Genomic DNA, 25,633 nt, shown 5'->3' on the forward strand with positions numbered 1-25,633 from the left:
ATCATCTTGGCTACCCACCTCTTCCGCCCAGGGGCAGACCTTCCATGGTGAGTGGAGTCTGAAAGGAGGAAGTCCGGAAGCCAGGAATTTAGCTCCAGGCAAGTAAGTCTGCAGGGGGTCTCAGATGGTTTGGGAAAATAGGAAGAAAATGAGTGTGAGTGACCCCCACCCACCCGGCTCCCCCGACACCCTTGGGACCCCGGCAGTAGCCCGACTGGGGGGGGGGCGCCTGGCAAACGGGGTTCAGCCTATTTCTGCTCTTTAGCGTTTCTAGAATAGCGAGTGGGTGTGAACGACCCAAGTAAAGTCCCAAAGACTCGCACACTGACGCACAGGAAAGCCTCAAGTGGGAGGAGAAATGCAAATCCCCTACTGACGATGGCGTCAGCGGCTCGGTCCTGGGGACGGTGAAGGGCGATTCCGACTTTGGTCTTGAGCACCGCCTGGGACCCGGGCTGAGAGAGCCAGGTAAGGGGCCGACCACACCTTCGCGTGGCTTCTTTGGAGGCGCACGGGCCAGGAAATGCTTCTGCAGGACGCTGCGGAGGCTTTTGCAGTTCCGTGCTGTTTTGACAGTTTCTTCACGTTAACCTAGCCGAGGATGGGTAATTTGAAAAAGAAGCGTCCGACTCCATGAGTCAAAGGTGCGCTCTGGCGCGGGTCTCTCGGCGGGACTTGGGCGCTCTGACCCCCGGATCTGAACGGTGGGTGGGACCGTCGTGGCTGATGCGGGGGGTGTGTCCTCGCCAAGCGCTGAGCGGGGGCCCCTCTTCACTCTCTTAGCCAGCTTCTCTGAACTCTGATGCCTGACATTAGATTGCGTGCCTGCATTTTAGCAGAAAGTCCGCCGCTGAGGTAGCTAGTGATTGAGGCTTTGATGAGAGCAGATATTTTAGGGCAGGTCGCCTCCTTTGCAAGCTGCGGGTCGCAGAGCCAAGACGGCACCATTAGCTCCCAGGCGGTGGGACGAAATGCCCCTTCATAGGGATCTTCTAGGGCCAGGCGTTCAAAGAGCATGGGCAGGCACTCAGTTTTCAAAGGAAATGCTCCGTAGTTTTCTTGGAGTGGGATAAATAGCCTTTAGAGAGTGAAAGCAAAGAAACTTACTGAAAGTCCTCTAAAGGCATTTCTAGAGGCTGCAACAAAGAAGAATGTCCTAAGAATATAACCTATCCTTCCCTTTTTCAGCCTTGGGTTCAGCTCTCTGGAGGGTAACTCAGGTCCTAGGAGTGATCTAACTAACTTTAGGATGGGTTCAGTCCAGTTAATTCTTAGTTAGAAAACAGGTTTTCATCCAATCATAGCAAAGGTTCAACAATAGTAGCAATTACAATTGTAATGCTATTTTCAGCTGGTGTTTTCTGTCATCAACTAGAATAAATTGATAGGACAATGTCAATAATGGCACGGGGACAGATGTTCCAGTTTTGGGTGGAATATGTATACACCCAAGCATCTGGAAAGACCACCATATGTGGTGTCAGGAGACCTCAGGTCCGTCCTTAGGCGCTGCGGATCTCGGGCGAGAGTCATTTCGCCTGCTTGTCCTTCAGTTATTTTCGTGTTAAAGCTGGGGTCATACTGTCCACCTGCGCTGCTCACATCAGGCGTGCCACACATTCGTCTCTTAACAAGCACTTATCGAGACGTACAGTATGTGTAATTATATGTGTAAATATAAAGTGTAGGAAAGTGAAACATTGCTTTTTCTAGTTGCTTTCTTTTAGCAAAACATTGGCAATAATCTTCTATACCTTTAGATCAAGGAAAAGGTGCCCCCAAAAGGCTCCATCTGAAACCCGAGAAGTATGCATATGAACTACGTGAAACTTATTATCATAATGTTCTGTAGGCAAAAGGAAATCTTCACTTACCTATGAGTTAGTTTGAAAGTTGTGATTAATCAACGTAAAAGTTTTTTCTTTTATCTAGAATTACTGACAAAACAATCAAAAACTTGACTCTGGAAAAAGTAAAATACATAACTTCAGGGAGACGTCATATTAATTTCCCTGAATTAAGAAATATGTCTAAAGCTTCTAAATTGGCCAGAATGGCATTATGTTGGGGAAACACATACTTTTGTTTTATGGCAGGCTACCAACTACATACCGTGTGGTTTCTCCTTAAGTATCTTGAGGGTTTAACCACCATCAGATGAACACCAGAGGCTAATTATAAGTAGACTTTCAAAGCTTTGCCCAGCTGTATTGAATCATTACAGAGAGAAATAAAAATATTTGCTCAGAGGCATTTTGAACTGAAAGAATTAGAGCCCATGAAAGTGCATACATGAAACTTCATAAAGTGAGGTTGTCAAATTAGACTAGAAGCCTGGAAATATAAGGCTGACTCTAGGAGCCAGACAAATCTGAAATAAAGAAAAAAGAATTGGGTCATTTTATGTAAAAGAAGGTTTATTGGGTGCTCCTCACATCTGAAGCCTTTCAGAGGGTCTTAGGAAGTATAGCTGAGTTTGTTATTTGCCTTCAAGTTGCTCAAAGTGTCATAGTGTAGACGGAGCAAGGGGTAGAGGAGGAGCTTATTGAGAAGACAAATCTGTGTAAACAGAGGGAGGGTGTCAAGGGGGAGTGAAAGCTTTCTAGAGAAGGTGGAACAAGAGTTTCTGTTAGAACAAAGAAGGACATGGTTTGGGGGCAGAGAAAGAATTCTGTTTCCTTCATTAGGGATGACTTTAGGAAAAAGCTGAGAATTGCTTCATCTTTGGATTGAAGGCATTTTTCTCTTCTCTGTTTTCTTTGATTGGATAACTATGAAAGAAGAGGATTTTTTTCCCTCCAGTTACCTAAATAATGGACAACATTGTCTGAAATCCAAGAAAAAGAAATATACCACAGTCATTTGTTAACATTCTTTTTAAACTCTAACTTTTCCTCTTTTATAGCATGTCTCAGTGGAATCAAGTCCAACAGTTAGAAATAAAATTTTTGGAGCAAGTTGACCAATTCTATGATGACAACTTCCCTATGGAAATTCGACATCTGTTGGCCCAGTGGATTGAAAATCAAGACTGGTAGGATCAAACATTATTGTATTTTCCCTAGGGATTGATACACAAATGCTTTATACTCTGTCCACGTGGATTTATTCTGTGGTCACTTTTGACTCTGTAGATGCATTCTTTTCAGGTAAAGAACTTCCTTCAAGGATTTGGAAAATTTCCTCAAAGGGGGAGAATCATTGTCCCTTCTGGTTTCATCCATTGCAGATGAAAACTTAATGGTTTTAGTGCTTTGTAAAAGCCAAACTCCAACAATTTTCTAAATATTAAAAAGCCAGGAAGTAAATCTATTGTTTTTATCAATTCTCTATTACACTCAATATAAATAAGTATTTTTTCTTAGTATGTTTTACAAAAATTCTTTTAAGCTCTATTCACCTTGTCCAATTAAGAATTATTTTGCTTTAGTCATTAACTTTTTTATTGTGATAAAATACACATAACATAAAATTAATCATTTGTAGGTGTATAGGTTAGTGACATTAAGTCTATTCATATTGTTATGCATCCATCACCACAATCCATCCATCTCCAGAACTTTGTCATCTTCTCAAACTGAAACTGTGTACTCATTAAACAATAACCCCTCATTCTCTCCATCCCAGCCCCTGGGAACCACTGTTCTATTTTCTGTCTCTGAATTTGACTACATATTTCACATAAGTGTCATCACACTGTATTTGTTATTTTGCGACTGACATTTTACTTAACATAGTGTTTCAAGGTTCATTCATGTAGCACATATCAGAATTTCCTTCCTTTTTAAGGCTGAATAATATTCTATTGGATGTATGTACCACGGTTTATTTATTCTGTCATCCTTCAATAGACATTTGGGTTGTTTCTGCCTTTCAGCTATTGCGAATAAAACTGATATAAATGCTGGTGTGTAAATACCTACTCAAGTCCCTGCTTTCAATTCTTTTAAGTGTCTACCCAGAAGTAGAATTGTTGTTTGTAATTGTATGTTTATAATTGGAGGAATCTCCATCCTGTATTCTGCAGTGGCTGTAACCATTTTCCACTTTCACCAGCAACACACAAGGGTCCTAATTTTACATCCTCACCAAAAATTGTTATTTTGTGTTTTCAATAACAGCTCTCCTAGTAGGTGTGAAGTGGTGTCTCATGTTTTGGTTTGCATTTCCCTAATGATTAGTGATGTTGCATATACTTTCATGTGTACAATTTAGAAACCTCTAAATGCTTATCACGGTGGAATATATTTATCACTTTAAAATGATTGTGTTTAAAAAAAAAGTAGGCATTTTACTAAGCTGTATCCTGCTGTATAGTAACACTTACGGCTTTTTTTAGGGAGGCGGCTTCTAACAATGAAACCATGGCAACAATTCTTCTTCAGAACTTGTTAATACAACTGGATGAACAGTTAGGTCGTGTTTCCAAAGAGAAAAACCTGCTTTTGATACACAATCTAAAAAGAATTAGGAAAGTCCTTCAGGTGAGAATACATTCTATTTTTTCAAAATATTTGGATTTGTGAGTCTTAAATTCAGTTTAAAAAAATCAAATAGATAGACTGATATTATTTCCAAGCCAGATTTAAGAGGGAAAAATTGGAATTCTCTTACCATTTTACATTTTGTGCCCAATTTTATTTCATTACCCAGTGTTTGTTTTTCATGAACTTTTGAAAAAAGCTGCAAGTGGGAGGGTATATGATTTGCATGTGACTGTTGACTAGTTATGATCAAATTTGAGAAGGCTGGAAGATACAGGTTTCACAGTGATCCCTCAGTCCTCCCTTGCCTTTGTCTCTTATGTAACAGTTTAGAGTTGGTGGTGTTCTCATTCAGTGTGGAGGCATTATGGTTGTATGCATCTTTCCAGATTTGATTCAGACTTCACCTCCTTCAAAAGCATTGATTGGTGCCCTGTAACCTCCTATTCCAAAAGTTCACACAGGCAAATACCATCTCTCTGTGTTCCCACAACCCCTACAACGCATCTGTATCATGGCATTTAGTATATTCTACTTTAGTGTTATTTCTATATGTTTGTCTTCTCCCCCAAACAGTGGATTACTTAAGGCAACGACTTTGGTATTGAGCTTTGAATTCCCAGTGTCCTTACAAAGCTGGACATATGGTAGGTGTGTGATATTCATTGATCAAAGGGATGAATGAATGAAGTCAGTAAAATAGAAATCTAAAGAATTAAGGGCAGGTGGATATTGACCTAAACACAGAGGTGCTAATGAAACAAACTCTGAACATGGACTGCTCTGCTGTTTACTGAGTGTCTGTTCAACAGATGAACATGAAACATACAAGTGCCATGTCTCAGTGAGGCATCTTTAGCATCTCAAACTTACAATTAGTACATTTTTGGGAAAAATTTACCTAAACCATAATAGAAATGTGCTCGATGCTACTGACATATGTGAGAGGACATATTGTTATTTGAATTGCACTGAGCCATCTTTGCCCTTGTAATCCCCTACAAATTTGCAAGACACTTGGCCAGGGTAGTAAATGAACTTGTTGCCAACAAAACGGGATTTTTCCCAGCATAAAGCAAACTGTGTCTTCCAGAGATAAGACATTTAACCTTGGCTTCGTTACCTAGTGCTCTAATCGATAAACCTAGAACGGGGCTGGCATACTGTTACCCACAAGTCCAGTGAGGTCGCCGCCTGTGTTTGTATGGTCCATGATGAAGAATGGTTTTTACATTTTGAAGTGGTTGAAAAAGAATAAAAATAAATAAGTTTGTGACATGAAAATGATAGGAAATTCAAAGTTCTATATTTTAGGGGAGCGGAGCTTGCTTATTCCGTTATGTATGGACTCTGGCTGGCTTTGTACTGCAACGGCAGAGTTGAGGAGTTGTGACAGAAACTAGTATGGACCCAAAGCCTAAAATGGAGTGTGTGTGTGTGTGTGTGTGTGTGTGTGTATCAACCATATTTATCTGGCCCTTTATAGGAGAGTTTGCTGACCCCTCGCCTAGAAGCAAAGGTCCTCCAGGTCTATGCTGGAGGGATGTGGGTGGGTAAAATTTGGGTGATGCATGGTCTTTGGAAATTCTGACTCTCAAAATGTGGCAAGTCACTTAATTTTTCTAAATTCCCATATCTTTTTATGTAAATGAAGATGATGATTATTTCCCTTTGGGGATGGTAAGGAAGACTGGAACTTCTATTCTGGTAAAAAAAAAAAAATAGGCTTTCAAAAAATGGACCTTGGTGTTGATAGGGGAAACCACAGGATCTTCTTAACTCAACAATAAATCAAGAGTAAGTGTCTAGCCCATCTTTTCTCTGGGTGGGGATGAGACTGTGGGGAAGCTCAGGAACCCATGGCATTTCATCTCAAGCACAGACTGCTCTGCCTGTGTCACTGGCCCTCCTTGTCTCTGTTAACCTTTTCCAATAAACTGCCCGGAGCTCAGCATGCCCGCCCAGAACATCAGATATGCTCTTTCTTCCTGAGCACATCAGACTCACTCTTGAATGACTCTGCACCTGTCATGGTCCGTGATAGTCTTGTGGCCAGGAATGCTCTGCCATCCCTCTTCCTCCAGTCCAGTTCCCATTCATCCCCAGAGGACCTGCGGGGCGGCCCCAGGGCAGCAAGGAAACTCTCACTTGTGCTCTCGCCCTCGCTCTCGCTCTCGTTCCTCAGCTCCCAGGGCTCGGGTGGCATCTCATCTGAATGTGTCTAAGCAGGTCACAAGCTCTTTGAAGGTCAAAGTCCTTTTGTGACCTCCGTCTCCCCTCCAGTACCCAGTATGGTTCTACTACAAACTAGAAACTCAAAACACAGCTTGGTTGGTTAAGATATTTTGAATTAACAAAACACTTGCTTCTTTGGTTTATAAACTATACTTATTGGATATTTGTGTTAATTCAGAACATAGTAGAAAATAGTAATAAAGAACATCACCAATTATGTTAAGACAGGTCTTTTTGATAACACAACATCCCCATTCCCCAAAAAGGAGGAAAAAAACTCCCATCAAAGGAATATTGACACTGTGCTTATCTGGTTTGAACATTTTCATCCTCTGGGATTTTAAGTACAATCCATTTTAACTATCACAGCAAAAAAGAGCAAACAATAGCTACCAGGGGGAACTAAGCAGGTATGAGTTAAATTTATTTTAGCTCTTAACAGAGCAGCTGAGGTCCCTAGTTCCAATATTTTAATTTACTATTTATATCCCACCTACTTTCAATAAGAATTTGGAATGGCTTGCTAGAGAAGACAAATTAAACAAAACCACTGAACCAAGAGTAAAGGCAGTCTCAGAGATGAAAGCAGTGAACACTGATGTCCAGCTTGCCTTAGTTCCTTTAAGGGGAAGCAGCCTCAGGTCAAGGCCAGGAGCAAGGACTGCGTGGCCTTGAATCCTGGCTCTGTGATCTGCTTGCTGTGTGGCCCAGGGCAAGATGCTTGCACTCACTGGCCTCGGTTTCCTCAGCAGTTTGAGTGGAATCACACTGGTACCTACCCTACAGGGATGTTAGAAGCATTAAAAAAAACTGTAATGCTTGTGGCAAGGACTATGCTAGGATTTGCTAAAAATAAATATCTGTCCCCAAAATTTTAAGAATTCCTTCACCCTGTTCTTGATCCTTTAAAAAAAATTTTTTTTAATTTTTAAACCAATAGACTTTATTTTTTTAGAGCAGTTTTAGGTTTACAGAAAAATTGAGCAGGAAGTACAGAAAGTTCCCATATGCTCCCTCTCCACCTGTCTTTCCCCACTTTCCTCTGATTACCTTGCATTGGTGCTGTACATTTATTTCAGTTGATGAACCTGTTGTGACACATTATTATTTACTAAAAGTCCGAGACTTTACTCATCAGGGTTTACTCATTTTTTAAAAATATACTTATTTATTTTAATGGAGGAACTGGGGATTGAACCCAGGACCCCATGCATGCCAAACATGCGTTCTACCACTGAGCTATACCTTCCCCTCAGGGTTTACTCTTCCCATTATACAATTCTGTAGGTTTTGACAAATGCATGATGGCATGTGTCCACCATTTCAGTTTCACTGCCCTAAAAATCTCCTCTGCTTTACCAGTTCATCTGCCCCTCCTTCCCCCCAAGCCCCTGGCAACCACTCATCTTTTTATTCTTTCTATAGTTTTGTCTTTTCCAGGATGTCATATGGGTGATATCATACAGTATGTAGACGTTTCAGATTGGCTTCCTTTACTTAGTAATATGCTTTTAAATTTCCTCGGTGTCTTTTTTGTAGCTTTGTAGCTCATTTCTCTTTGTCGCTGAGTGATATTCCCTTGTATATCCATTTTTGGCAATCGTAAATAAAGTTGACATTAACATTTATGTGTAGATATCTGTGTGGGCATGCGTTTTCAACCCATTTGGGTAAATACATAGGAGCTTGATTACTAGATCTTTGTTCTTAGATTTTCTATTGAAAATCTCTTCCTTTTTCACCTTCCTGTCTGTGTCTTAGTCTGTTCTGGCTACTGTAGCAAAAATACAGTTGATTGGGTGGATTTTAAGTAACAGACATTTCTTTTTCACAGTTCTGGACAGAAAGTCCAAGATCAAGGCACTGCCGTATTCAGTGTCAGATTCGGCTTCCTGGTTCATAGAGGGCTGTCTTTTCACTGTAACCTCACATGGCGGAAGTGTGGGGTGGGCGGAAGCTCCCTAGGTCCTTTTCTATAAGAACACTAGTCTCATTCAAGAGGGCTCTGCCCTTATGACCTAATCACTTATCAGAGGCTCCACCTCCCAATACCATCACATTAGGGGTGAGGACTTCAACACAGGAATTTAGGGAGGCACAAATATTCAGTCTCTAACAACATTTTTCTCTCTCCCTCAGAATGACTTTAAAAAATTTTAATGGTGCACAGTAATAATTTTAAAAATTGAAGCAATACAAAAGTATGTAAAGAAAATAAGAAATAATCCAAAATCTACTGCCTAGATATAACCATATTAGTATTTGATGAGCATCATTCCAAACATCTATACATATATATGCAGATGGTCAGGCTGTTGACATTTTTTACCCAGTTACCATCAGTATCTTTGTAGCCTCCTGTGCCCCCCACACTTAACTCCACTCTGCTCTTTCCCTACCCACAGCAGCCACTAATCTAAATTTTGCATTTATCAGCCTCTTCCTTTTTGTGAGTTCACCATATATATTGGCATCCTTAGACAATATAGTATATAGGTCTGCAGGTTACCAAATTTCACGTAAATGAGATCACACAATATTCTTCACAACTATTCTTCACTCAGCATAGTTCCTGAGATTCATCCATGTTGATATGTAAACCTATAGTTTATTTATTTTCATTGCTACATAGTATTCCATTGTGTGAATATATCATAGTTTATCCATTTTACTGTTGATGGGCACTTGGGTTATTTCCAGTATTTCTTTGCTGTTTCAAACAATGTTAGTCTGAATATTTTTGTGTGTGCCCCATCGTGCACATATGCATGAAATTCTCTAGGATGTATACCTAGGAGTGAAATACTGAATCATGGAGTATGTACATATTTAATTGTACTAGATAATGCCAAGAATGTTTTCTGAAATGGTGATACAAGTTTACATTCTCCCAGTAGAGTGAGAGTTTTGGCTCCATATCCCTGTCTGTACTTGGCAATGGACATATATCATGTACCAGTCTGGTGTTGTACCCATCTTATTTCTTCAGTTTAATTTTTTGTTCTCTTTCTAACTTCTTTATTTAAGTGCTTACTTTAGTTCCAGCCTTTCTTTTTTAAATGCATAGATAAACTTATTACAAATCGAGAGAAATTACAGAACCAAAAAATTTTAAAACTGTAAAACAGAACTATAAGTAGGAGCTGTAAGTATGTGGCTGTCATATATTCTTAGATTCCAGAAATGCAGGTCCCAAGCATGATAAATAAAAATAAACTATAAGACACCAGAGAGAAAGAAAAGATCCTAAAAGTAGCAGGGAGAACAAATATATTACCTACATGGAAATGAGAGAGAAACTGAAAGCCAAATTTAAAACAATATCAAGTGAGAAAAAAATAGAACAATCTCTTCATAGAGCTGAAATATGATATCCATCAACTTCAAATTCTATACCCAGCTCAATTATTATACAAAATTAAAAGTTCACTACAAAGACACATTCACTGAACAAAATACTAAAGGAAATCAGACACAGATGTTAAGTGCACATGCTAAAATTTCAAAAGCATGGCTACAAAAAGTGAAAATAAAGTGTGTAAGAGATTAGAAGTACACAGTATCAGAAAAAAATATCCATTAACTGGACAAAACTCAGCAGTTCTAAGGCAAACTACAGGTTTTACAAGAATGCATCAAAAACATGAAATAACAAAGTGATGAGATCAAAGAGGTGAGCTAGGGCTGTCTTGTGAACAAGCTTGTGGGCCTTGGTCAGGAATCTGAGTCTTATTCTGTGTATGATGGGAAGCCATTGAGAGGTTTGAGCAGAAATGTGACATGAACTGATTTCTATTTTTCAAAGCTTGCTCTGACTATTAAATTGTAGTTAGTTATGAAGGAATCAGGGATACCTGTTAGAAATTTTCATTGATTTTTATTATTTTTTAATTGAAGTATAGTCAGCTTACAACATTACATTAATTTCTGGTGTACAATGTATAATGTGTTAATTTCTGGTGTACAGCAGAGTGATTCAATTCCATTGATTTTTGTACACATTCTGAAGTCAGTCTTTTTCTACTTCTGTGGATTTATCAACTCTCTCAAACTTCTAGAAGTTTTTGCTTTGTGTATTTGTTACTATGTTGCAAGGAACGTTTTACATACAAGATAATATTGGTGAATTAAACTTTCAAAAAGATCAATATAAAATATTCTCTTTGAAGAATATTTATTAATTTTTCATTTTGAAATTTCATTGTGTGGCTTTCTTTTTGTTACCATTCGCTAATAGGAGAATGAACCCATCTCATCATGTTCATACTTTCTCTATCACTTTGTACAGTCTTTTATAAATATTATATAACAAATCTTATTTCATCAACAAATATTTAATGAGTTCTTACTGTGTTATCAGTCACATTTTAAGCACTAGGAATACAATTGGAGGAAGTCATGGAAGAAATCTAAAATATTCATACCTCTTACATTTTTGTTTTTAACTTGTAGGAACTTCTGTGGCTATTACTCAAAAATTAGTTTTAGGGAAGTCAGAGAAAACAGTCATCAGCAAACTTCTCTGATAATGGGGGAAAAAAAAATCTCCATCAATTAGAAGCCTGTGTTTAGGGTTTGGGTGTTAACTCTGTGGTTAGTAATCCCACCACCCACAGAGCATTTTTCACCCACCAGGGTAATGAGTCTATTAGTGAGAGTTTTAAACTCAGTGTGTGAGGGGGCACGTGCAAGTGTAACCCACACCACACGTGTTCTATTCTCTGCACTCATGGCCTCTTTCTCAGGGGGATTGAGATTTGACTGAACCAAAGTACTTGCTGAAGCTGAAAGCTCCTTGAAAGTTGAGCGAACAGAGGTTTCTTCTTGCCTAGTCTGTAAAACTCCTGTTGATGGTTCTGAGTATCAGGTGAGGTGAGATTTCTAACATGACAAGGTGGAGGATTAGAAACACATTTTTGCAATATGAAGGAGGAAAAAGTTGCTTTAACTCCTGAGCGGCTGTGAATCTGCCAGATCTTGTCCTCTAACGCAGGCTGCTTTCTCGGGTCACTCCTCTTCCTTCCCCTCTGTTCACCGCACACAGAGAGAGGCGAAGGGGTGACCTCAGCCTCCAACCTGAACAGAACCCGGTGTAGTCACTTAGTGTTAACTCTGAAAAAGCCAAATGGAGGCTTCAACCTTTCAGGTCGTTTCCTGCACATGAGCAGCAGCTGGTTTGTCATTTTCACTCCACCGTTGTTTCCCCAAGTCCTCAGCAGTCCCCCCACCAAATCTGTTATCCCCTGAGATTATTACCTAATGCCAGTATTACAACACTCATATTTCAAGGGCTAAGACCTGGATGGTATGCCATCAAGATGAAATGTGAATTAGTTGTTAAGAACTTGGGTCATCCAACAGAAAGCGGATGGTGTGCATTGCAATCCTTGTCCTGTGCACATCACACTAAACTGGAAATCCAGTGTGATGGACTTAAGATCCCACCCACCTGAAACTTCGTTCATGAATCATCTTGTGCATATTCCTCCAAGCCTTCATCTTATCCAAGCCTGGATTGTTCTTCCTCCTTATTAAATCTTCTCTTGCAATTTACTACCTGGTTCTATAGCCATGGTTGATCTGCAGCAGCTATTACCATAATCCTCTGATTGGCTGCGTTGGTCAAGAACGGAGTGATGTCACTCCCAGCTGCTGAGTGGACTCCTAAGTGCAAGTGAGATGGGAAAGTGTTGCAGGTAGCCAGGAACTCTGTTGGTGCCTGAAAAATGAGAACTTCCCGTGTGCCTGTGGAGTCAAGAACCTGCCTATTTTCTGTCCTTTAATCTGTGATCTCTGCCTCAGTCGAAAGATAGGGGAATGACAAAATGAGCAGTACCATATCCAACTTTTAAAAAACAACTAGTTTTTCATGCTTACCAGGGTTTCATAACTTACATCATCTCTGTTGGGATTTATTTTGGGAAAAATTAATATCTCATTGGTTCTCTGTAGTTCAGCACACCATCAACTCACCATATCTCCTCCGCTAGGTTCTTCTACTTCTTCTTCTGAACAATAAAAAGTCTTCCCAGAGAAAGAGGTAGAGATAGAGATGATAGAGATAGAGATAGACAGAGACAAAGACTTCATGACGACGGTGTGGAGGATAGCGCAGCAGATGTGAACACAGGGGCATGGAGGCCTGTTTGGACTTAAACATTTTTTAATTGAAGTATAGTTGATGTACAATGTTGTGTTTCAGGTGTACAGCACAGTGATTCAGTTATACATATATACACACACACATATATATATATATATTCCTTTTCATTGTAGGTTACTACAAGACACTGAACATAGTTCCCTGTGCTATACAGTAGAACATTGTTGTTTATCTATTTTATATATAGTAGTTTGTATCTGCTAATCCCAAATGCCTAATTTATCCTTTTTCTTGGACATTATTGCAGTTGTCCAAGGGAAAGGAAATAGGATGCTGAGCTAGGCAGTGACAACAAAGATGAGAAAAATGTGCTGGAGTTGTGAGATAATTTGATAAAAGAATTGATGCATAACGAGTGAATAGATATGAAATGTGTGAGAGAGCAAGAAATAAGAGATGACTGAGAGTTTTAGTTTGGATTATTACATGAATGTTGCTGCATAATGAAGATTAGGTTTGGGGAAGGAAGTGGGCTAACAAGATTAGTTTGATAAATTCTAAGTGGAGTGCAGTAGGAAGTTAATGGAGAGCAACTGAAACAAATGTGTCTACATACTTGCCTGTCTCCTCCACAAGACTGCGAACCCTTTGGCACATTCATCCTTGCATCCTCAGAGCTTAACATAGAGCCCAGCACATCATAGGGGCTCAATGTGGTGTTTAATAAAGGAAGAGTTGAGCTAACGCTGAACACGTGAATATCGCCTTATTGCAATGATTATCCCTAACTAAATGGAGCAAATGTCATGTCATTATTGCAAATGCAGTGTTGAGTCCACAAGCACTTTGGATTATAAGATTTTCTTGCCGAAACCAGCAATTTCTAAGGATGGAGGGAACTGGCTTTGGGAAGAAGTGTTTTTAGAGTGTATGGCACATGTGAGAGAAGGTCGAGCTGGTTGGGACGAGAAGCAGGAAGAGCTGAGAACACCTTTTAGAGGAAAGAAACACTAAGCATCTGGAAACCTGGAGAAGATGTGCTAACTTGGGAGAGGAAAAAGGCTGAAGTGAAAGGGAGCCAGAGACAGCCATCCTAGCATTGGCCTTCACCTGAGAAGTTGGGGGGGGGCTTTTTGAACCATACCAGCTCCCCAGGAGCTAGGTCAAGAGTACAAAAGATTTTGAAGTTCCTTACACAATAAAACAGTGCGATGGCAAAGTAATTGTTAGAGATTCACCTAGAAATTACTTGGGAGGGCCTCTGCCATTCCTTTCACTGCCCATTCTCCCTTCATGATATTGATTCTTTCCATCAATGAACATGGTATGTCACTACACTTATTCAGGTTGTTTTCTATGTTCTTTAGTGCTATTTTTAAACCTTCCCTGTAAAGTTATAGTGTGTCTTTTCCTAGATTTATGCCTAAGGTGTTTTTTTTTTAACAATTTATTGATATTTGAGTGGTATCTTTTTTTCTATTGCATTTTCTATATGATTATTGCTAGTCCATAGAATGCTACTGATGTTTGAATGCAAATTCTCCTGAATGCTCTTACTGATTCTAGCTTTGTGCAGACTCTCTTTTATTTTCTGTAGACAATTATATCGTCTGCAAATAAGGAGAGGTTTGGTTGTTCCTTTGCAGGATTTATGCTTATTTCTTTCTCTTATCAGTTAGGAATTTCACTACAACATTGAAGTGAAGCGGTCATAGGAGGTGAAGTGTTTTATTAAGATAATGCTTGCTGTAGGTCTATGGTGTTGAGGAAATTTTCTTATAATCCTAGTTTACAGATATTTTTAGAGATATTTTTAGGAATCAATTTTATCAAATGATTTTTCTTTATCTCTTGAGATAATTATACACTTATCTTCTTTAATACATACTTAAGATATATGATATAGATTTTTTTATATTGAACCATTGTTACATTCCTGAGATAAACTGTTTGGTTTTTATACACTGCTGACTGATTTGCTAACATTTTATATAGGATTTTGCATCTATTTGCAAATATAGCCTTTTCTTTTACAGTTCTTACTTGGTTTCAACATCAATGTTACACTAATCTTATAAAATGAATTGGAAATATTACCTCTCCTTTTATTCTGCAAAGCAGAGATTACTTGATGAGATACAAAACCACAGTCTAGGGTTGTTTTCTTTTATATATTTTATGTATTTTTATAAAGTTATATATATTTAATGTGTATAATATGATAATTTAAAATATATGTACATAATCAAAGGGTTACTACAATCAAATTAATATTATCATCTCACATAGTTATCATTTTTGTTTGTCTTTTTGGCTGGGAGGAAATTAGGTTTATTTATTCATTTTTTAGTGGAGATACTGAGAATTGAACCCAGGACCCTGTGCATGGTAGGCATGTGCTCTACCACTGAGTTATACCCTCTCCCCTCATAGTTATCATTTGTGTGTGTGTGGCAGGATCACCTGGAATCTACTCTCTTTGCATATTTCCATTGTTTAATATAGTGTAATTAACCATAGTTGTCATGCTGTGCATTAGCTCTCTAGGTTTATTCACCCTGCATGACTCCATTTGTACCTTTGGACCAACATCTCCCCATTCTTTCCTTCCCCCAAGCTTCTGGTAATCACATGAAGTATCCATATGTTTAGGTCATTAATTCTCTCAGCAGTGTTTACAGTGTTCTTTTGTAGGTCTTTCACATCTTATGAATGTACTATACTTTACTCAATCTTTTAAAAATAGGCGTTTATTTTCCATTTTTCACTCCATTATATCTTTATAAGCACAATGAAATTTAAGAACTTCACATCTAATTTTTGTTTGTCATTTTTAGTGCTATAACTATCATTTTTTTGATATATATATATTTTTATTGAAGTATAGTCAGTTTACAATGTTGTGTCAATTTCTGGTGTACAGCATAATGTTTCAGTCATACATGAACATACGTATATTCGTCTTCATATTCTTTTTCACTATCATTTTAAAGTGCTGTATTGGTGTTTAACACCACTCATTCTCTCCTTCCTTTATTCTTATCTACAAGCAAGAAGTCAAAGGGCAAAGAAGGATCACCCTAGGTGTCCCACCCTTTGGTTTTTAAAACCACAGTGGAACCACTTCAGTCTGTTTCCTGTTATTTAAAATCTTTAGTGAAGGGTATTGCACGAACAGACTTTGTAGCCTTCCAATCACTACCTTACCAACATGGTCATCAAAAAATGCCTTCTTTTGTCACCTGTTATAAATTAAGTCCATTTTCCCATTGTTCACTTACCAGTGAATGGAAGAACTTATCAGCAAATGGAAGGACATCAGGTTCTTATTTTTTAAAAATAGTTCTCCATGAATTGAAAAACAGAAACTGTATTTGGGGAGGCTGTTAATTTCCTGTGTCTAACTCTTTTTAGCTCTACATATAGGTCCTAATCTCCAACCTTGCTAATCAATTAATAAACATGTACTTGTTGGAAATCTGCCCCGTAGGAAGTCTTTTGATCATCATGTGAACACTTGAGTTTCAGGTCTGCTCTCAGAGGCAGCCAACTTTCATAACTTACTGAGCCTCAAACAACAAGAGTCCAGAGCCTCGTGGGTGGTTTATCTCTAAGTTCCTGTAGGTTATATCTTTTTGCTGATGTAGTTCAATATTATACCTACTGATTTTTAAAGAACTTTATTTCTTATTACAAAGGTGATACACATCCAATAATGAAAGTTTAGAAAACATAGATAAGTAAAAAGATCATCTGTAAATGTAACTTTAACTGATAACGATTGTTAACATTTTAGTATTATGTTGTAGTATATTATATTTCCTGCCAATATTTCTACTCAAATATATCTTTTAACTTATTTTAAAAATCAATATTGTTTTATATCCTTTCTAAGCTTCATACATTCACTTAAATAATCAAGCAACCACGGAACGGCATTCCATGCCATTAAATAATCTTTTTCAGCATCATTTGTATTCACCTATTAATCAGACATTTATTACTTTTTCCTGTTTTTCATTAATATAAGTGAAGTACATATATCTATTGTTAAAAGTTTATTTATATTTATAGTTATTATGTTAGGATTGTGGGTTTTAACTTTATGCATTAAAATCACTTGTAGAGTTGTTTTTAATACAGATACCCACTGTTGACATGACTGTAAATTGATATATTAATGAGAACAATACCAGTTACTGTATTAAACAAACTATCAGACAATAGGATTTGTCATGTATATAATAGTTTGATATTGGCTATTCTGTAGTTAAGTGGGTGGCTTTCCTTTTCATTGCAATTCAGAGACCCAAGTTCTCTCTACAGTGTGGCTTGACTATTCTGAAGGGACCTGGATGTCTTTGGAGACAAGAGCTAGAGAAAGAGAAAGAGCGTGAAGTCACAGCCATATGTGAGATTTCTTGGCCTAGAAATGATACACTGTATCTACATCTCATTAGCAAGAACTAGTTACATGCCTTCCACACCATGCAAACAATGGTAGGAAGTGTAATCTCTGAATGGGCTGCCACTTCCCAGTTCTAAGGACTTACTGCATCCTATCAGAGAGGAAGCAAATTTGGGGGAACGGGTAGGTATGTCTGCCACATTTGGTAAAACCATTTTGGAAAGCTGTTTGTTTGTCAATATCAAAGTTTAATGTGACTCATCAATTCTATTTCTGGATATTTATTCTACAAAAATTCTCACACAGGTTAAAAGCATATCCGTATAAGAACATTCATTGAAAGTGATCTCAAATGTCCATCTTTAAATGATCACAATGGTTAAAGCAATTATTTCCATGCAGAAACATCTATTAAAATATTAGATCTGAATATACTGAAATAGAATAATGATTATAATCCATGTTATGGAGTGAAAAAACATAGAGCAACATGTTCTGTGGGATTACCCACAGGGAATGAGGGGACGAAGTGAAGGATGGGGCTCTCAGCAATTTTTTTTTAAAGCAGCATGCCTAGTTGTTTGTTTGTTTATTTTAACACGTTTATTGTGGTATGGTTCCTGTACAGTAAACTACACATATTTCAATACACATACAATTTGATGAATTTTGATAGCTAGATACACCAATGAAACCACTAGCACAATCAAGATAGCTAACATTTCCATCACTCCTCAGCAATTTTTAACTTTTCTATGACCTAAAATTAAAGTATATATATGCCCAAATTACATCAATATTTTTAAAACCCAGATTCCCAAACCTTGCCTCAAATCTACAGAATCAGAATCTCCAGGGACTGGGGCCCAGAAATCAGTAGTTTGTAAAAGTTTCCCAAGTGATTCTGACAAATTGCCAAGGTTGCGACCGCAGCCTTAGGATAAATTTTCTAAAAGTGGAATTACTATGTCAAAGGGTATGAAAAATGTTGACTCTTGATAAGAATTGCCAAATTGTCCTTTAGTAATGTACCGATTCACATTCCCACCAGCAGTGTGTAAAAGCTCATTCCATCTTCAACACTGAGTGGTGCAAAGTGTTTTAATCTTTGCCACTTTGACAAATGAAAAATGGCATGTCTGATTTATTTCGACAAAGGTTCTAGTTTGTTGCATTTGTTTCCCTTTCAGGGATATTCTGTTCCATCTATCTTCCTCTCAAATTGTGTAGATAGATTCATCACCCTAAGTAATCGTTTCATTATAAAAACTCTTGGGGAACTTGTTAAAAATGTAGATTTCTAGCCCCCACTTCCAACTCTGATTGAGCAGGTCGAGCCTGGGGTTTGGGAATATGGATAGGAAGGGGTAGGATTCAGAGAGTCTACAAAGGAGAGATGCATCACAGGCAGAAGCAACAGAAGAGAAAATAAGCAATGGTGGATTTAGTTTATGGGTATTTTGTTTCCCTAGGATAGACCCTTTGCTCATGACTTGCCATGCCCTCTGCCCAGGACCCCGTTCCCCTTTCCTCCCACCATCCATCTGGTTCCAGCCCAAGACCTCTCTTTGTGTCATTAAAATCCACATTGATTTTTCCCTCCGCTGCAGTCCCACGGCCCTAAATGTCCAAACAACTCATCCTGACACTTAATCATATGCTGCAATTACTTTAGATAGATGAAAATCGATTTACAGTAATAAAGCTATAGTCTAACGAAAGTTGTAGAAGTATTATTTCTGGACAAGAAGAAATGCCCCAGAATAGCCTGGAAAATAATCCTGCAATAAATTACTTTAGTGTTGACACTAAATTAGAAGCAGTGGCAACTCTGTGGAAGGTGAAATTTGAACTCAGACAGCCTGGAAGAATTAGAAATGAGTGCTCCTCTGTCAAAACAACAGAGGTCACTTTTTATCTTCCAAATTGGCAAAAAAACAAAAACAAAACAAACAAACAAACAAAAAACCCTAGATAGCACTCAGGGCTGATTGTGGACTGAGCAACCCAGGTGCTTCTTAAGATCAGACAAGTTTGGGAAAGAGTGCCCCTCAGTCAGCATTCTCAACATTGCCTGCTTATTAGAATCATTGGAAACGTTTGAAAATTAGCCATACTCAGCCCTACTCCAGAGATTCTGTTTCAACTGGGACTTTTTTTTTTAAGCTCCTCAGTTGATTATAATGTGTAGCCAAGACTGAGACTCATTGCCCAAAGTAATGCAAAATAAATAAATAAATTTGTCATGTGTAGATCTCACATATAATGTATGTCATTATTTTTGCCACTTTATTTTTTTAACACCTTTATTGTGTTATGATTCATATACAGTAAACTATACATATTTCAGATGTATAATTTGATGAAATGAATTTTTTTTGCCACTTTAAATGTAGAGAATAAATGAGTTGCTTTTCTAGTGGAAGTGATGGATCTTAAAGATTTATTGACTGTCTCCCTCGAATCCATTGTCATTTATGAGAAGTTTGAGTACATTTACATTCATTCATTCATTCATTCATTCAACCAACAAGTATGTGTTCAGGAGGTTTTCTGTCAGGAGAATTGCTGACGTTGGGGATGCTGACTTCATGGTGCATATAAACTACCAGAGCAGATGGAAATTAAATAAGTAATTGCAAGCAATTATACTAGAGCTGACTCTACGAGTAGTCATCAGGGGTGTCCTGCTTGTAACCAAAAAAGTTAACCATTACAGACCATTCCCAAAATATGCCACTTTTGTCTCAAGTGAATGCAATGTGTTTTTTAAGAAATCTTCTAATTCTTTGAGACTATTTCATAATTTAATTTAGATTCAGTTGTTTTATTAGAAGATACTTTTCTATGCTACTCAGGAGTATTCCTTTTTAATTTGAAGTAACATTTCTCAACTTTAACCTTTCTTAATTTTCATTGGGCTGCTTTTTGTTACGACTAAGCTGATTCTTCTTTATCTAAACTTTAGATTGCAAAGTAATTGTATAACCACAAGGCCAGCTGGTGAGGGCATGAGTCGAGTTTGGGATGTAGTGGGTGGTATGATCCTGTAGAGGAGGGGGTACCAGATCGTAGGTCCAAAAGTATTGCATTGTCAGACCGTTTCCCTCTGGTCAACACCAGTGGAAAAAGGGTGCATGTGATCTTTGTTTCACATTGGGGACGAAAACAATGGAAGGGGGCATCGAAATTGCCGTCTGTTGGTTATGGCCCTTACCAAAGTGCTTCATGTAATAAGCAGAGTACATTCCAAGCAAATGCAGTTTTTCTGACAATCTAACAGCATTCAGAGCTTTTCCTGTGATCATATGCTTCATTTGAAGCGTAGATTCTGTGACCACAGGTTCATTAGTCCCATTTGACTAATCTCTTACTCCTACAAGAATTAAGCAGTACTCTGCAACAAACAGTCTTATCTGGCCTTTTCACATAGGCCTGCTTGAAAAAGCAACAAAGGACCTAGTATGTAGAATCAGAGAACATTTTTGGACCCCCAAGGACTGATGTATATTGATTACTGTATTCCTGGTATAGCATATACAAGAAGATACCTAATTTATTAAGGACTTCTTCATTGTGCATTGGTAGGAAGTCAGTATTTCCAAGGACTGAGGTCATGCACCTGCCTGGACCCCAAAGTGCAAAATGTAGCTTAAGATCCTCATTGGAGACATGGAGCTGTAAGCTATTACAATTTTGCTACAGTGGGAGCACCACTGTGTCCAACTGTGCACAGGTGAACAAGGACCTAATGGGACACAATAAAAATGGCGCATAGACCTCTGGGGAGTCTGATAAAGTAGCATTAAGCACAGACCAATGCAGATGTTTTCAAAACAGTAGATTCAAAGTGTACAGTTGACAGGTTATGCCCTGTACAAATGCATCAGGCTGGGGACAAGCGGGGACACCCCCCCCCTTATGAAGCTGTGTGTCCTGGTGCAAGACTGCCTAGGTTGCTTTATTGAAGGTGCATCAAGTCATCCTGTGGACCAACAGCTGCCTTAGTTTCTATAATTTCCCATCTGCCTGTGAGCCTGGCCCTTCATCAGCTGAGACATCCAGTTTCTTGTCCTCTTGCGTTGGCATTGTTTATGAACCTGTCTGACATCATGAGGCAAGACATGATCACCAGCTAGAGTGGAGAACCGTGCATACACGGCTACTCCAGGGGCAGATGAAGGGCGTCACTGAGATCAGAGCTTATGAGCCCGTCCAACTTCAGGGGTGTACATGCCTAACTCGGAAACGGCTTTGCCAACAGACCAGGAGCTGGGAGGACGGAGTTGCTCTTTTTGCTTCAGTGAGTCTGCATGGGTGAGGAGGCTGTGTCCAAATACTTTTAAGAATTATTATAAGCATAAGGCGAAAGCACAAAAGTAAAAGGAAGACCTCCCTTGTGCTTAGTTTGGACCAAAGCCTAAAGTTCAAAGTAGCCTTTTAAAAATACCCTTTCCATCATTCTGCTTGAAATCGTGAAGAGAAACTAAAGGACACAATACACATTAAATCCAACTCCTTCAGAGCCCAGATCAAATCACAGTTTCTCATTGAACAGATCTCTGACCCCAAAGAAGAATTATTTTCTCCTCTGAGCTTTGAACAATAACTTTCACATCACTAATAAAGAAGGCATGTCATGGCTGTTTACATATCTGTGTTTTCTATTAGATTGTGAGTTTTTGAGAGCAAACAGCCAGGAGTCACTTTGACAAATGGGCTCTTAGTGACCTGGTTTTTGATGAACTGACCTGGAGGTGAGCTGTATTCTATTCAACTTTGGCTCCCCATTACTTAACACAATCTTTGGCATATAGCAGATGTTCCATAGGTGTTGGTGGAATTGAAAAAAAAAATAACTAATTTTTTTTCTGTTTATAAAAGTAGTGCACATCCATGCTTTTAAAAAATAAAATCAAAATACGAAATATAGAGGGGAAAATCAAGAAATTTACCTTTTTAAGCACCCAAATTAATGTACATCAGCACATCAGTTCTGAGAACCAAAAAGTAACAGTAATGATGATGGCAACACAGAAACCAAGGCATGTGAAACCCTGCCATTGAGGATGGGAATATGCCTTTCCCGGACCCAACAAAACAGTGTGGCTGCTAAACTGATTTGGAAGCAGAACTCCATCCTCTTCCATTTTCATATTTGCTGTCTCCCACACCAAAGGAGTCCTCAAATCTCTCTGCCCCTAAGGGTCACGATCAGCAGGACTTATCCCCTGGCAGGTGAAATATTTCGGTGAGAGAGCCCCGGGGCTTTGATTGAGACGAAGGTGACATCACATGTGATAAGTTGTGTTGTGACGGTGTTCTCGCTAGAACTGACTTAATATTTCTAATAAGTGCTCAGCTGAAAAATATACAGAGTGGAAAACACAAATTATGCAACTGAGAGTTGTGACTTCCTGTTGAACTTTATGGAGGAGGTGAGAACAGAACAGTGAGAGAGAAACTATTCTTAAATGCCTCTTTTTTGATATACTGTTTCTTCTTTAGTTTTTCCCACCGTCTATACTATACACAGAGTATACTACATTATTTGTTTATGACACTATATGTATAAACATCCTAGGAAAATAATATTTTGGATATGAAAGGGGCCTTAAAAGTAATGAATATGATGCAAAAATAACCAGCAAAATGTTTTTTTCTCTTTTAGAGAAAGGAACATTGTCTTGATATATGGTCTCATTATCATGACTTTGATAAGACTTCAGGCTATAAATTTTTGTTAAGTTTATGTCTTGTTCAGCTTTAAAAGTGTTATTAACAGCTTAGCATTTCATACAACACCACTTAGGGTTTGAGGTTTGCCATTAATTTCGTGGATAATTATTCCCTGTCTCTATCGCAACTTAGTCGCTTAAATTAAGTCTAAAAAGCTACCTACGCTGTAAAACAACTGTGGCCCAGACTAAATTCTAAGAGCAGCTTCCTGTGCATCACACCTTTGCTCAGACCACAGCTTTCTTAAGAAACAATGTATTTTAAACATCAGATTTGCTCAGCTGTAAACTCTAGGGGAACCTCCTGTCTGTGGTAGCTTTGAGCAGAAGATAAAACACATAAAAAATACGCATGAAAACATTTTCTCTATATAAATCACTTTCTCTATTTCAAAAACCTATGATGTTCATATAACATTCTCTTCTGCCCTCTGAGAATTTCTACTGTAAAAAACATACTTTTAAAAAAATTTAAAATTTCCAGCAGATTTTCATTATACTCATTTCTGTAATTCCTTTTCCTTGATACTATTTCCCTGGTCCTTTTGCTGAAACTCCCATTTGAAACACACTCTAAATTTTATCTTTAACCCATTAGTCCCTCTTCCCAATGACAAGAGATGCTGAAAGTTGGCCCTGGTGGCACATATTTGCCTTCCTAGATCTCCCTGAAAGCCCCAAAGTCTCCTAGTGTTTCTTAAACCAATTCAGCCTTATTTAAGTTTGGCTACCTCGTGTGAGTTTCTGTTACTTACATCAGGCACTTTTTCATTAGATCCAGTTTAACATGTTCCCTTCTCTTTAACTGATCAATTTTGAATAAGAGTTTGTCTCCCATATCTCAAGCCCTGTACCGTACACCTGCCAAAGCAGGTGCAGGAACAACCACAGTATAGGTGCTGAGGAAGAAGGTCAGATTCAAAGAAGGGAAAGATGGCGGAGCTGATACTTGTTTGGTGCGGTTTTCTCAGCACCCAGATCAGTGCCTGGCAATAACTGGTGTTCAATACCAATTTGTGGAATGAACAAATGAATGAATAAAGGAATAAGTGGCATCACTGATGTCCCCAAACCCTGGCAGAATCTTTGTAAACAGAAGTGTGGACAGGTGTTACAGACAGAGCCATGTGTGCAAAGGCACCAGAGATAGGAAAGCCATGGGGAGAGACATGGGAACCTACACATGGTGACTTGTAGACACCAGCCCACGCACTTGAGTTGTGGGAAGCTGTGCTCAAGCAATGCAGAAAAATGGGGGTGCTCTTCATCTGAGGGAGCACAGTGAACTGGCAGTGGGATACAGGGCAGAAAGATTCTTTTCCTTAATAGTTGCTGTACCATAGGACTGCACATTGTGTGTTTAATCTGAGTCCCAGAATAATGATTAACTCCTTTTGAGAAATGACTTTGAATTCTCTTCCTATGATTTATCCTGAGAGCTCTAGACCTGAAGCTGGAGTGTCTGTGTTCCACTCATTAGCTGGTTGACTTACCCTCCCTCTGATTCAGTTTTCTGAGCTGCAGAATGGGGGTAATCATAAGGCATACCTCACGTAGCCGTTAAAACTAAGATGATGTTTGGAAAAGTAATAATAGTAATAACAAAAGTTTCATTTTTCATAGATTGATTCGTTGCTTCTTTCAGGTTCATCACTATCTTATACTATACATAGTTTGTGCCACAATATCTGCTTGTATGAAAAAAATATATGCATACACCTATCCACACATAGTCCTACATGTGCATGTATACTTCTTAGAATAATGGTGCATGCTTAATGTTTGCTGGGTGCACTCCGGTGCCTACTTTCATTAGCTCTTTTAATCCCCTAAGAACCCTGTGAGGGAGCTACTGTTATTTCCCCCATTTTCTAGATGAGAGAACTGAAGTTTAGAAAAGGTCACACAGGTAGGAGGTGAGAGAACTAAGATACAATCTCAGTTTTTCTGATTTTAGAGCCTGTGCCCAAAGTATTATATACGTGTAGGTACTTTCCCCAAATTTTGTCTTTAGATTTCTCTGAGAAAATACACTTTAGGATAATTTAAAAATTTATTGAGATATAATGACATACAATAAACACATCTTTAAAGTATGTAATTTGACAGGTTTGGACATAAGCATCCACCCATGAAACCATGACTACAGTCAAGATAATGAACATATCCATTACCTCTAGCAGCTTCCTTGGGTTCTTTCTTCCTGTTCTTCCTGTCCTGGGTCCCCTACCCAGGCAACTACTGATCTGCTTTTGCTTACTAAAGATTAGTTCACATTTTCTAGCACTATAATATAGATAGAATCTCACTGATGCTGTCCTAACTGGCATCTTTCACTCATCATAATTATTTTGAGTTTATTCCTTTTTGTTGCTGAGTAGTATTCCATTGTATGGACTTACTGTAACATGGTTGTTTATGATAATTTTTAATAATTCTCTATACTCTGAAATATGCAAGAAGTAAAAAAGCAATTCAGATTCTTAAACTTGATAGTATTCTGTTCCTTAATGTATATGTATTTTAATACTTAGAACCATGTGTCCCTGAAAGTAGATGTCTAAATTGAAAAAGAATGATGTAGGGAGTTAAGAGAGAAGAGAAGAGAGGACAGATAGAATGTCTCCCAAATGTAATATCACTCTGGTCTTTCAAAACCATAAGT

At 38.4% G+C, this 25,633-nt stretch overlaps 1 protein-coding gene across 3 annotated transcripts in view; it reads left to right on the top strand.

The window, feature by feature from the left end:
• Positions 1-355: 355 nt before the first annotated feature.
• The window catches only part of STAT4 (signal transducer and activator of transcription 4), an 82,464-nt gene continuing 57,186 nt past the window's right edge, over positions 356-25,633 (top strand). The window contains exons 1-3 of one of the 3 annotated variants that reach the window (XM_032480155.1): positions 356-468; positions 2,906-3,034; positions 4,340-4,484. In XM_032480155.1, the coding sequence (XP_032336046.1) occupies positions 2,907-3,034; positions 4,340-4,484 (273 nt within the window). In that variant the 5' untranslated portion in view covers positions 356-468; position 2,906. Of the gene's footprint in view, positions 469-496; positions 645-2,905; positions 3,035-4,339; positions 4,485-25,633 lie in introns of those variants that run through there. The other 2 variants (XM_032480156.1, XM_032480154.1) reach the window with 2 other exon arrangements.

This window comes from Camelus ferus, chromosome 5 (assembly GCF_009834535.1).
Source record: "Camelus ferus isolate YT-003-E chromosome 5, BCGSAC_Cfer_1.0, whole genome shotgun sequence".
Lineage (NCBI taxonomy): Eukaryota > Metazoa > Chordata > Mammalia > Artiodactyla > Camelidae > Camelus > Camelus ferus.